Source organism: Dermacentor silvarum, chromosome 8 (genome assembly GCF_013339745.2).
Source record: "Dermacentor silvarum isolate Dsil-2018 chromosome 8, BIME_Dsil_1.4, whole genome shotgun sequence".
NCBI classification, from domain to species: Eukaryota; Metazoa; Arthropoda; class Arachnida; order Ixodida; family Ixodidae; genus Dermacentor; species Dermacentor silvarum.
The window spans coordinates 159,650,874-159,663,669 of NC_051161.1; the positions used below are offsets into that span (position 1 = coordinate 159,650,874).

A 12,796-nucleotide genomic window follows, 5' to 3' on the forward strand; every position below is an offset into this window, starting at 1 on the left:
GTCGACTGTTTTCACAACGGGCCCTTCCGTATTGAGCACGTCGGCCAGCTGCTGCCACAGCCGTCGCCGGTCGGCAAGGGTGAAGCCCGGCCCCAGCTCGCTGGATCTTAAAGCCAGCTGGAGATGCTGCTCCACAAAAGCGAGCACCATCTCCCGCTGGCCGTCGGAAACGCGCGGTCCCTTAACGGGTGCAGAAGCTCACGCGTTTTCCGCCATGGCTTTCCGCAAGCAACGGCTCGACTGAACCAACCACTTCAAAAGTCGCGCCGTTTGAATTTCAATAGTGCTAGAGACATGCATAAAATTATTGCTTGAAATGGGGTAGTGGCTAGCGCCGCCACTAAACGTTTCGCAAAACTGCGACACCACCTAGCGCCATTTCAAGACATTAACCGCAATAATTTGTTCCAGTCGTTCCGCATTCCAAACTGAATCTTTGAAAAGCAACAGTAACATCTTGTGCTACTCAGTCATAATAGTTAAATATTTCTCAACATGTTAGAAACGCTTCTAAATATGTTATAAGGTCCCCATGCAGACGTCAAAAGCATGACGCAGGCTTCCACTTCGCTCACTGGCTGGTTGCTTCCTCTCGTTCTCGCGAACATTGCGGACCGCCTATTTCGTGACGTAAAGAACGGACCGCCTCCGTTCGATTTTGAAACGCGTACAAGATCGCATCCTAGAGCAGTATCATATTGTCACGTCTTTGGCCCGGATTCGCGTCCTGCGCCGAACGATAACGTTTAACAATTGTTAGCCGGTGAAAAGCGGTCACCGGTGCAAGATAAGCAAGTACAGCCGCCCAAATTTTTAACTAGCGTGCGCGAACGGTGAATTTAGGTGCGCCAGCACCTTAAGTTAGGAACAAACTTACAAATGACTATGCTATATTCAAGAACTTTGTGAGCGTAGTCAGATAGCATAGTCATTTGTAAGTTTGCTCCTAATTTAGGGTGCTGGCGCACAAAAAATCACCGCCCGCGCACGCTAGTTAAAGATTTGGGCGGCTGTAAACGTGTGAATATGGAGCACTTGCAGCCATTCTAGCGAGAAAAAAGGAAACAAGTACCAGAGGTAAGTTCATGAACGAGAGAAAATGGAAAAATACTGAAAATAATAGAACAAGGAAGATGTGGAATGTATCAAACAGAATTCACGTAAGAAATAAAGAAAAATAATGCAATAACAAGCCTTGCCGACATAGCAATACCATTAAAGTTAAAAACACATGCGTTCAATAGAATCAGTGCGTAACAATTGTGATAATGGCAGGCCGTTCCAATCTGTTATATTGTGCGGGAAGAAACAAAACCTAAAGACGTTCGGGTGTTATAAGGTGTTGAAGAATCAGCGGGACGATGCCGTGTTCGACGCGCGGTTTAACATAAGCCTGTGGGTGGAGGGACAAAAAGTAGTTTTTAAGCAAAAATACAAAAGAAAGAAATTTCAGTTTTTCGTTTTCCTACGTGGCTGTAGCGTTTGAAATTATGTTGATTCATTCGACTAGTAGGAGAGTCACTTAGTCTATATTTAGGAAAAATAAACGTGACAGCATTGCGTTATATCATCTCTAAAGCGTTGATGTTAGTTTTCTTGCCTCTGTATAACGCGAAATGAAAACACGTATGTAGCTGCGCTCCAATTTCGCATTAGGGAGATTCTTACTCGTCGGAGTTTTTTTTTTTGTTCGACGATATCGTTAAGTGCCATTGAGAACCTGTAAGTAGATTTTTTGAGAACTGCGTGAAGAGTGGGCACTTGACTAGACAAACACAAGCATCCGTAACACGCGCAAGTACTGGCCATACGTGATGCATATACGTTTGGCAATTTCTTCCTTTGCATCAATGTGTCCATTAACTGTTTCATCTGAATAAACATACTCCTCTATATATTCTAGTGCCTAACTACAAACCACAAGCTCTTATTCGTTTGATGGGATACAGATAACTAGTATTGTTTTACACGTATTGATAGTGAAACCAACCCCTAGGCAATATTAATTTAGCTCCCTAATTATTGTAGTCATTCTTCTCTACAGTTTAACAGCAGCATCGTAAGATGCTTAATTTTATTCACCATGTACACTCTAAAAACAGTTGCACCCTTTGGGGTGCATTTTTGCCACACAACAATAACCGTCATCGGTCTTGCTTGCGTTTCCTATCTTGAAAACTCTGTACTTGCTACTTTCCTGTCGAGAACGCTGTGTCACGCTGATAACGCTCTTGCCGTTCCTGACCTAGAAGTGCCGGGCGCACAGCGTTAAAGGAAAGCCACGCAAGTGAAATGAAGATTATTGTTCTGTGGCAAAAATACCCCCCAAAAGGGTGCAACTGTTTTTAGAGTGTACATTTTGTTACGATGGAGTGCATTTATTTAAGGTTGAGTTGATGAAAAGGAGAAAAGAGCTGCCGTGCCGACCACGTGGCGCTACAAAGATAAGCGCGCTTCGTCCTAGCATATCGCTCTGGCGAAACGCTCCTGTAATTGACCCTTTGCAAAAATATTATGCGCGTGCGCGAAAAATGTATTTTGCAACCAAAGCTTCTTATCTGGACGTTATCTGTACCGCAATTTTCTAAAAAAACGGAATGCGTCGTCGTAGATAGGCGCTGACGCGCTTTTTTTTGTCTTTACCTTGAGACAGCATAAGCGACTGACCAGCGGAGAAGAGCGCCTGTTTTATAGGCTACGCTAACGCTATCTCGTGAAACGCAAGTGACTCAGCCCAACTCAGCTGACCGAGAAGCTGTCAAATATCACCGATAGGGAAAGCCCCTTGATTTCCAACCAAATCTTGTAGAGGGCGCGCAGAAGTTCGGGGGGGGGGGGGGGGGCAAGGGAGTGATGTGAACAAGCTGTATCTTCTTAGAACGGTAGCCACGAGGCACGAGACCATCAAACAGATAGGTCACATCACTTTAGCGATCAGGGATGACGAGCGGCCCCGTGTAACGACAGAAACTTCAGACACAGGCCGCGCTTGCGAAGTGGTGTTCAAAGCAATACTGTGTCCCCCTTGTCGCACGACACATCTTTACGCAATGACTGGTAGCTAATCTTTGAGTGATGCGGGGGTGCCAACGTACGCACCTCAGCTATGCCACTCTGCTTCCTCAGCGCGGCAGAGTCTGTGCGTTACAAGACTCCACGTGAAGAGTGAAAGGTAGAATGGTGTCAAGGAAGCTGCGGGGTGGCCTAACATTACCTCTTTTCCTACCCATCGAAGTGGCTGTAACCAGTGGTTTGACGCTTTGCAGTGTTGCAGGCGTCCATGAAAAAATGGCAAGATTTCGTCCCAATTTCTGTGCCTGGAATCTACGTATACATGGAAAGTATGTTGGTGAAAGTTCTGTATGACGAAGTTGGTATGACAACAACAGTGAGGCAACCACTTTATGACCCCGATGGTATGACGATGGCATTATGACGGCGATGGTGTAACGAAGGAAGTCACGGAGCTGGAATAACAAAGGCATCGCGACAATTGGATGGTGACAATGGATTCTTTGGAACGAGCATGACAGCATGAAGATGCGCATATGACAGCGACGCGATGATGGCAATGGCATAACGACAACTGAATGCTGACGGAATGGCTCGAAGGTGGTGGCATGATGACGAATATATGACAACGCATTGACAGCCACACAGTGGAAACGATGACAGCCAAGAATTGATCACAATGGCATGAAAGCGATGAAATGACGACGGAATGATGCCAACGACGGCGTGTTGGATGGAGCTCACGTCCACGCTCACGTGCATCACTTGCCGTCTCGGGCCTACTTAGTTTTTATTATATCGGGTGCTTGTTTGCCCGGAACCGGCCAATCGGGCCGCCCTAATTGGCAACATATCCGGTCTTTGCACAACGTCAGGTACCGTGTGGCTGCCTTAAATCGCACCATATTATTTGTTTGTTTACACTATGCCTGGTACCAGTCAATCAGGCAGCCTTAATTCGCACTATATCCGATGTTTGTTTGCAATGCGTCTGGTACTGGCCAAACGTGTCACCTGGCCAATCGTAGTTCTGGCCAATCGCGCTAACACGCCGTCTCTGTTTCTATAATGTGACGGTGCCAGTAGCAAATAATAAATGAAGTGCCACTCAACGCGTGAAACTTCTAGGATTGCTTGCAGTAATATTTTGAAAGAAAAGCGAGAGAGAAAGACGTTTAATTAGTGAAAACAAAATGTGTATATATAATTAAAGCAACTCCTGTGGCTTTCAGCGTGGTGCCTAGATTAGGTTAATTGTTTCGCTTCTGAATAGGCAGAGCACTATGCTGTCGTATATCGATTAACGATGGGCACGGGTCCTTCTTGGAAAGACCCTTGCCAACCGTAAAACAATAAAAAAGGACAGCGATCCGTAATTTTTAATGCTTGAATAATGCGCTCAGTGAGAATACTCTAATTACAGCTGTAGCGTATTTTCTGCTGTAGTGGATGCACCATGCATTGGACTAGCTTTTGAAGTTTTGTGGAGTACAACTGCTTAAAGGGTACTTACATTTGCTGTCCGCTCTCTTGGAGACCCCTATCCTCCCAGGCCTAGCGGAGAGGACTTTTACAACAGTACAGTTAACTTCTGTATATAAAAATCTCCAATGTGGCGGGGGCAATGAGTAACCATAAAAACCTGTGAAAAACACAAATACACCAAACAATACTTCATTTATTTCACTGTTCCATGATTGATGCCGACACAATTCTAGTATTTTTCCGCGTTGCCTCTGCAGCTTTGAAAGTGGCAATTGTGGCGTACAGATGTGCCTTTGGTAGGTGCACGCGACTGGGCTCCTTCAGCAGAGAGGTCAACGCAGGCGAGATAAAAATAATCCTACATCACATTAGGCTTAATGATGGCTAGCCTGCAAACTCTCCGTCGCTATCGCTTCCCGATAAAGAACTGCCTCATATGGGTCGCCATTTTGTAGCGATGCCATGCGACTTATCCCATACTAGTCTTATCATCCACCGCTCACGGCCGGGTGATCCCGTTGATAACGCCAGCGGACCGCAGATCTGACTACTGACAAAGCGCAATAAGCGCGAAAAGGCATTATTACGGGAAAGGCATCGCAACAAAATACCGGCCCTGTATTGACACACGTTTATATTTCTCGGGTGGCCTTTTTTCACCGCCTAACAAATGTTCAACGTCATTGCTCAGCGGAGTAAGCGCCTATATGTATCGGAAGCTTCTCGAACGTTATCGATGCTTCTATCCGTTGTCTGTTGTTAAGGGACCTTGCGTAATCTGATTTTGTGCGAAACGCGAATTGCGCGGGCACCAGCGATTACTCTGAAACTTTCGACGACTCATTTATAAAAGCCGACGCATTTGACCTGCTGATAAGATTTTCGACGATCGTCGACTGTGTTCGCAGCTGTTGTGCTTTGAGTGTCACTGGCTTTAGGGGCACAAGTTCGAGAAATATAGAGTTTCATCATTCACAGTCATGGTACTGTGTTCTCCACCGTCACTACAACTCAAGTATGTTACTAAAGTCGCTGTATAGAATTGTATTGAACTGTTTTCTTCTATAGAATTGACATGTGTCACATACGAGATATGTATCTGGTTTGTATTCTTTCAGAATTGACTAGTGCATCATCTTCTCGTTTCGTAACTGTTTACTTGGGAATTCTGCGATCTCCAGGTTTGTTTGTCTGTGGTTTCTGTGTTCCGCTCTTTGTATTGAAAATAACTGAAAGTGCTAGGAGTCGATTTCAGAACACTACTTAATGCTTGTTTGCTAATTTTGCCCGATGTTCTGCGTTAGTGTTTATTTCGATACTAATAGATTGCATTTGCCACCGCTAATATTAGGAACATGGTCGACTAGTAGAAAAAATTAGCAGCGCATTCATTCTCTGGGGATGATTGGCGACAGTAATGCGACAGCATTCTCTCTCATGAGAGATCTCTAATAAGTGATTAAAAACGTTATCGATTTTTGTGATGGTGAAATCAACGGCGCAGAGTATTCAATTTTATGATGTAGTCAATTGTACAATGTTTATTTATTAATGCGGAATCTATATATGGCTCATGAGGCAGAAAATCCGTCGTTGTCGACGTTGGCGTCACCATTGATGGTCTGAAAAAGCCCAGTGAGCCAATCGAGGCATTTGATGATGTCAATTAAGGAAAATATGTTAATTATGGTAAAGGTAATTTAGATGCACAGTTTATTACGATATCGTTAATTAAGGCACTCGAACCCACGACTTTTGTTGTTAGTTAAGAAGAAATTAATTAGGGCACATTTATTAGGATACAGTTAATTAAGGCACTTGAGCCCACGAGTTCTGATGGGAGTCCTATCCTTGACCTTTGGTGGGAGTCGAACCCACGGCCTTTGATAATAATTAGGTTGGCAGACACAATTGAGATCAAGTTAATTAAGGCACTCGAACGCTCGACCTTGTAAGAATCGAACCCACGACCTTTGGTGTCAATTAAGGCAAAGTTAAGCCACACTTAAGGTATAGCTGATTAAGATACTCAAGCTCACAACCTTTTTTGGGAAACCAACCCTCGACCATTAGTGTTAATTAAGGCGAAGTTAAATAAAGATCGCTGAAAGAACACAACCATCGCGTGGTGGTCGCAATGCTGTCGCATTCATCCAAGTAGGGATAACTGAGTGTCCCTTGAATTTTACAGCGCAGCTCTTAGACAAACCGTTCCTGCGGCGAGCGTCGTCGTCGTACCTCGTAACCGAGCGAACGAGCACAACAAAAGATGAGAGCAAACGCGGAGCGCAGCTGGCGATGAAAGGCGGCGAGAACGAAGATAGCGCGAGGAGGAAAGCGGAGGTGGCTGTGGCGAAAACGTGAGCAGAAAGCTGCAGTGCCGCGCAAGACGGACCACGATGGCTGCGAGATGGCGCCAGGGTAGCCCGCGTCGTTAGGGCGCCTCGATGCACTAGCTCGCCTCCGCTGGGGCCCGCGCATCGAGGCTCTCTCTGCGTCTTCTGTTCACCAAAGCGGTGCATGAGCGGAGGTGTGTCTGTGACTGCTGCTGGGAATCGCGCCCACGCGTCAGGCACGCGCTGCCTTTCGTGATCTCCCGATTAGTGAGGCAGTCACGCCACACTTCGCTCGTTTGCAACGTGCCGCATGAGACAGATTGTCCGCGTCAGCCAATATATCGCGAAATAAAAACAGTATAGAGCTGCGCTCAAATTCCGCGTTAGGGAGTGTCGTAATCGTCGATTAATTTTTTATGTGCTTTAGTTGCTTTCTACACACATCTTAAGTACACAAATGAACGTAAATTTGAATATTCACAGGCGATATGTAGTTATTTCGATTCCTCGGTGGTAGAGAGAGATATAATTTATTAGAAAGGCAGAGAGGTCGGCCCGAGCGAGCATGATTTGGCCTGTATCTTCACCGGGCGAAGCATGACGGAGAGCACTGCGCGAAGGTGGTTGTCACCATGGAGCCTTCGTCTTTTTCTTCGAGCTCCCGGTATACGGCTTGCGCGAATGTCCACTTTGGTGAATATACACTTGTAAAGGGCGCCGAAGACGCGCTGTCGCTTTCGGTGTTCAAGTTCATGGCGGTAACCACCTTCTTCGTGCGATGCCTTGCTTGCTTTCTTGCTCCTTATTAATTCGTTAGCATCCTTAGGGTACTTCATCGACTTCCAGGGGTCATGTATCTATGTATGGTTCCGTTTACGTCTATTTAATTTTGTATATAAGGATCTAGGTCACGGGGCACTGCGTGGTCGAATTGGTAGTGACTCAGGCTGCTGTGCTGGAGGGACAGGATTGGACACTTAGCGTCGAAACAACTTGAGTCACTGAATTTGTGGCAATGTGTGTATACGTGCCTCTCTTCAGCGAACTTCTTTTATACCGGCATGCATGGGTCACGGTAAATGCGGGCCTGTGTAGGTACTGTTGCTCGAAGATTTTCGGCGCCGACGTGGAGGTCTGGGTAGGTGCCACTCGATGTGCGCTGGTCTTTAAGTATGATATTCCAACTAGCCCCAACGCAAGCCTTTATAATTGCAACTCTAGTAAACCTCTTCGATGCCAACTTGGGTTCCTGGGTATGTGCCAGTAGATGTATGTCGCTCTTCAAAAAGCGTCTTTGACGCCAACCTTAGTAAGTAGGTATGTGTAACTGGGAATGTGCTGCTGTATAGTGACAAAAAGGATTGCTTAAACATCTCCGATGCTGAGCGGAATCGAACCCTCGTCACAAAAGTTCCTCAAAGACAGCTACGCGACGCTTTAGCAGGCTGCGCCACAAATGCACTGGGTATGTTTGCCGCTTTTCGGTGAACCTCACGCCAAGTTGAGCCACTGAGTATGTGCGACTGGGTGTGCGGCAAGTGAGGGAACAATTCTCAGCGTTCGCAGGCACCGACAGGCCACGCTTCTCGTCTCGGAGGCCTTGAGCGGACTTCTGCGCAGCAGAATTAGTTGACACAAAAAGAAACGCGAGAGAGGAGGCCGCATGACGCGTTTCTGAGTGTTCGCATGCACTGGAGCTTTTTGGAGGCCATGCGCAGGCTTCGTGGCAACGGTTCTAGATGGCGTCATGTGTTCTTAGGGAATCCCTGCTTATACGACATGCCTGCTTCATAACTCGTTTACACGGTGGTAATATTTGTGCCGCTTATGGCCAAGAAGCCATGCTTAAACGGAAGAGAGGGAGAGAAAACTTCAAAGAGAATGTCAATCAGGGTAACGTAGAAATTTTCTACATTAAGGAAAGAGAGTTACTTGACAGAGGCTATTCAAACTCGCGATGCTACTGGCTTGCTGAGTCTTCTGCCTCATCGAGCTCCCACAGCCGTTTGCAGCAATGACCAGTTGGTAGTGGTAACCCCGATTGGGTTCAAGGCCTGTACCCTCAGCACGCACAGCTCGTAGATCTAACTATTCGAGCACTGACTACACAGTGACCTAGGTTGGCGAGAAAATGCAGACATAGATAGATAGATAGATAGATAGATAGATAGATAGATAGATAGATAGATAGATAGATAGATAGATAGATAGATAGATATGTCGGAGCTAACACGAGAAAGATCCAGCCCTGACAGCGTTGAGTTTTCGAACTGATATTTTTATTCTCGCTCTGCACCTGCCGCGCGTTCCAATGCCAACTTCGTCTTCCTTGACGGGCGCCGCATGCTGAGGCGCTACAGGGCTCCCCCCGTAGAGCGTGAGCCATAGGAGTCGCCCAGTGAACGTGCTTGGATGTGGAAGTCCAGACTTGAGATGGAAGCTCCGCGGACGCGAGAGCGGCAATGTATGCAGGTTTTAGTCGATCGGCAGCCACGACGTCTTCACGGCCGTTGATGTCCAGCGTGAAAGTTTTAGGTGTACGATGGAGGACGCGAAATGGGCCATCATAGGCCGGTGTGAGTGGTGGCCGTATTTGGTCACGCCGAACGAAAACGTGACTGCAGTCATGCAGATCCTGGCTGACGAAGACAGATTGGGGGTGTCGGTCGGCAGGAATTACAGGAGCAAGGTCGTGAAACGTGGTGCGCAGCTCTCGAATGTACGTAGCGGCATCATGAGTGGAAGGGGGCGACGACGGCTCAAAGAATTCACCTGGAAGACGCAGAGACACGCCATAGACTAGTTCAGCTGACGAGCAGCCGAGATCCGTCTTCAATGCTGATCGGATGCCCAGAAGTACGAAGGGGAGGTGATCAAGCCAACGTTCTCTTGGCTGGTGAGCAGTGAGGGCAGCTTTCAGTTGTCGATGAAGCCGTTCGACCATGCCATTGGCTGAAGGATGGTAGGCAGTCGTGTGGATGTGTCGAATGCCCAAGATGCAAGTGCGGTGAAAAGGGCCGATTGAAATTGACGACCGCGATCAGTGGTGACGACAGAAGGGCATCCAAAGCGTGATACCCAGCCCTTTGTGAAAGCCTTGGCCACTGTCGGTGCTGTAATGTCGGAAACGGGAAACGCTTCCGGCCATCTGGTGAAGCGATCCACACATGTCAGTAGGTAACAGGCCCCTTGTGATGGTGGAAGAGGGCCGACGATGTCGAGATGGACGTGGGAAAACCTTGCGTCGGGAGGCCGAAAGGGGGATGGTGCAGTGACCGTGTGACGGTGAATTTTAACACGCTGGCACTGAAGGCAGGTTCGCGCCCAGCGTCGGACGTCAGCATTGATACTTGGCCAAAGGAAACGAGATGTGACTAGCTTCTGGGTCGCACGAATACCCGGATGGCTCATGTTGTGCAATTGATCAAAAATTGCACGACGAAACGCTTTAGGCACGAAGGGCCGAGGAACACCAGTAGACGTTTCGCACGTTATTAATGAGGTAGAAAATGGAAGTAGGCAGTCCGTGAAAGATAGAGACGTGGATGAAGAGCGAAGACTATGTAGCTCAGGATCGTTGCTCTGGGCAGCTGCTAGCTCTTCCATGTCTAGTGGTGGCTGGGTCGACAAGGCATCGATGCGTGAGAGTGCATCAGCGGCGGCATTTTCCGACCCGTGTACGTGTCTGAGATCCACGGTGAATTCGGAGATAAAGCATAGTTGACGGATCTCCCTTGCAGTGTAATTGCTGTGATTGCGATGGAAGGCAAACGTCAGGGGCTTGTGGTCTGTAACGACGTAAAAGTCCCGGCCCTCCAGTAAATGGCGGAAATGCTTGATCGCGAGGTACACAGCAAGGAGTTCTCGGGCAAATGTACTGTATTTTACTTCCGTTGGTTTGAGTTTTTGCGAGAAGAATCCAAGGGGCTGCCAACCTGTTGCGTGCTGCTCGAGAACAGCGCCAACTGCTACACTCGATGCATCGGTGATGAGACGAATTGGGGCATCAGGAACGGGATGTATGAGCATGGTGGCGTCTGCCAGAGTCTTTTTGGCAGTGGCGAAGGCAGATGCGGCGTCGTCGGTCCATTCCAGTGGCGCAGCCGGGTCTTTTTTTATAGCTAATAGGTCGGTTAAGGGCTTTAGGAAAGTGGCACACTTAGGAAGAAAGCGGCGATGGAAGTTTAGTAGGTCCAGGAATTCTCGGAGTCGTTTCATTGATGTCGGGGGTGGAAAGTCTTGGATAGCCTTCACTTTGCTGGCGAGCGGTTGTATACCCTGTGGAGTGACAAGGTGGCCTAAGAACTCGATTGTAGCGACGCCGAAGACGCACTTATTGGGATTTATGACGAGGCCGTAATCATCCAGACGGTGAAACAGGGTGCGCAGGTGGTATTCATGCTCAGGGCCCGATGAGCTTGCTACCAGGAGGTCATCAAGGTAGGCAAATACGAAATCGAGACCTCGCGTGACCTCGTTGATAGTGCGCTGAAAAGTCTGTGCTGCGTTGCGCAGTCCAAAAGGCATCCTTACATATTCGAACAAGCCAAATGGGGTGATGATGGCCGTCTTCGGAATGTCAGCGGGTTCTACAGGAATCTGATGGTAAGCCTTCACTAAGTCAATCTTAGAGAAGATCGTGCACCCAGCCAAATTTGATGTGAAATCCTGTATGTGAGGAAGTGGGTAGCGGTCTGGTAAGGTGTGGGCATTGAGAGCGCGGTAATCCCCACATGGTCTCCAGTCGCCAGGATCTTTCTTCGGGACCATGTGGAGTGGCGATGCCCAGTTGCTGGAGGAAGGCCGCACAATGCCAAGTTCAAGCATGTGCTCAAACTCACGGCGGGCGATGGTGAGACGTTCTCCAGAAAGTCGACGAGGCCGTGTAAAAACGGGAGGTCCAGTGGTCACAATGTGGTGAGTGACGGAATGCTTCACCGGTGACTCTGGTGTGCGGCTTCGTGAGGTTGGGGAAGTCAGCGAGAATTTTTGCATACGGTGAAGCAGGTGTGAGAGCTCGAAGGCTCGTTGACGAGGAAGTGCAGGGTATACCGTTGATGGATAGGCGCGTGTTGAGATCGATGAGGCGATGAGCATGCATGTCCACAGCAAGGTTGAAAAAACTGAGGAAGTCAGCTCCAAGAACAGCTTGCGAGACGTCAGCGAGGACGAAAATCCAGCGGAACGTACGGCGTAGTCCAAAGTCAAGTGTAAGAGAGCGTTGGCCGTATGTGGGAATGGCGGAGTTGTTGATCGCTTGGAGTGGGCAGGTCTGTTCGTTGCGACGGCGATCTGCACAGGAGGCCGGTATGACGCTAACCTGGGCTCCTGTGTCGACGAGGAAGCAAGCGCCAGTGATCTTATCGGAAACATAGAAAAGGCGGCATGACGTTCTACCAGGACCACTCGCCGCCGTCAGTGGCCGGTCGTCGCATTTCCCGACCATGAGCACGGGCGAGTGCACTTGCGTGCAGAGGCCCCAAATCGGCGGTGGTACCAGCACATGGTCGAGGACGAGTCGTCCCGTGGCGCGTCGGTTGTCTGAAGTCCCGGAGAGCGTGGAGACGTCGAGAAGCGACTGTGGAACTGGAACCTGGATGCCGATCGGCGATGCGCAGGTACGCAGTCATCGAGACGTCTGACAATGGCGTCCAAACGGTTGTCGATGCTCGCGAGCGCGGGGTCTGTAGCGGTGGCCGGTGGCGACGTGGTCATGGCGTTGAGGCTATGTGCCCGCGAGTAGTCTGCCACTCGATCAGCCATTTCAGCGAGCGTGTCTACTGGGACATCTCCTGCAGCGACGAGGACCGGGACCATGCTCTGCGGTAAGCGCTGAAGGAACAACTCACGCAAAAGCTTCTCCTCTTGAGAGGCGGAGGTCCCGCCAATGAGCTGGCGCATGTGTCGCAGGAGCTGGGATGGGCGACGGTCACCGAGCTCTGTGGCCGTGATGAGCTGTTGGA

At 48.7% G+C, this 12,796-nt stretch overlaps 1 protein-coding gene across 1 annotated transcript in view; it reads right to left on the reverse strand.

The window, feature by feature from the left end:
- LOC125947756 (uncharacterized) overlaps positions 1-12,796 on the reverse strand; it is a 353,840-nt gene that overhangs the window by 17,163 nt on the left and 323,881 nt on the right. Inside the window, exon 4 of the mRNA XM_049673030.1 lies at positions 4,526-4,654. Within this exon, the coding sequence (XP_049528987.1) occupies positions 4,526-4,654 (129 nt within the window). The remainder of the gene's footprint in view (positions 1-4,525; positions 4,655-12,796) is intronic.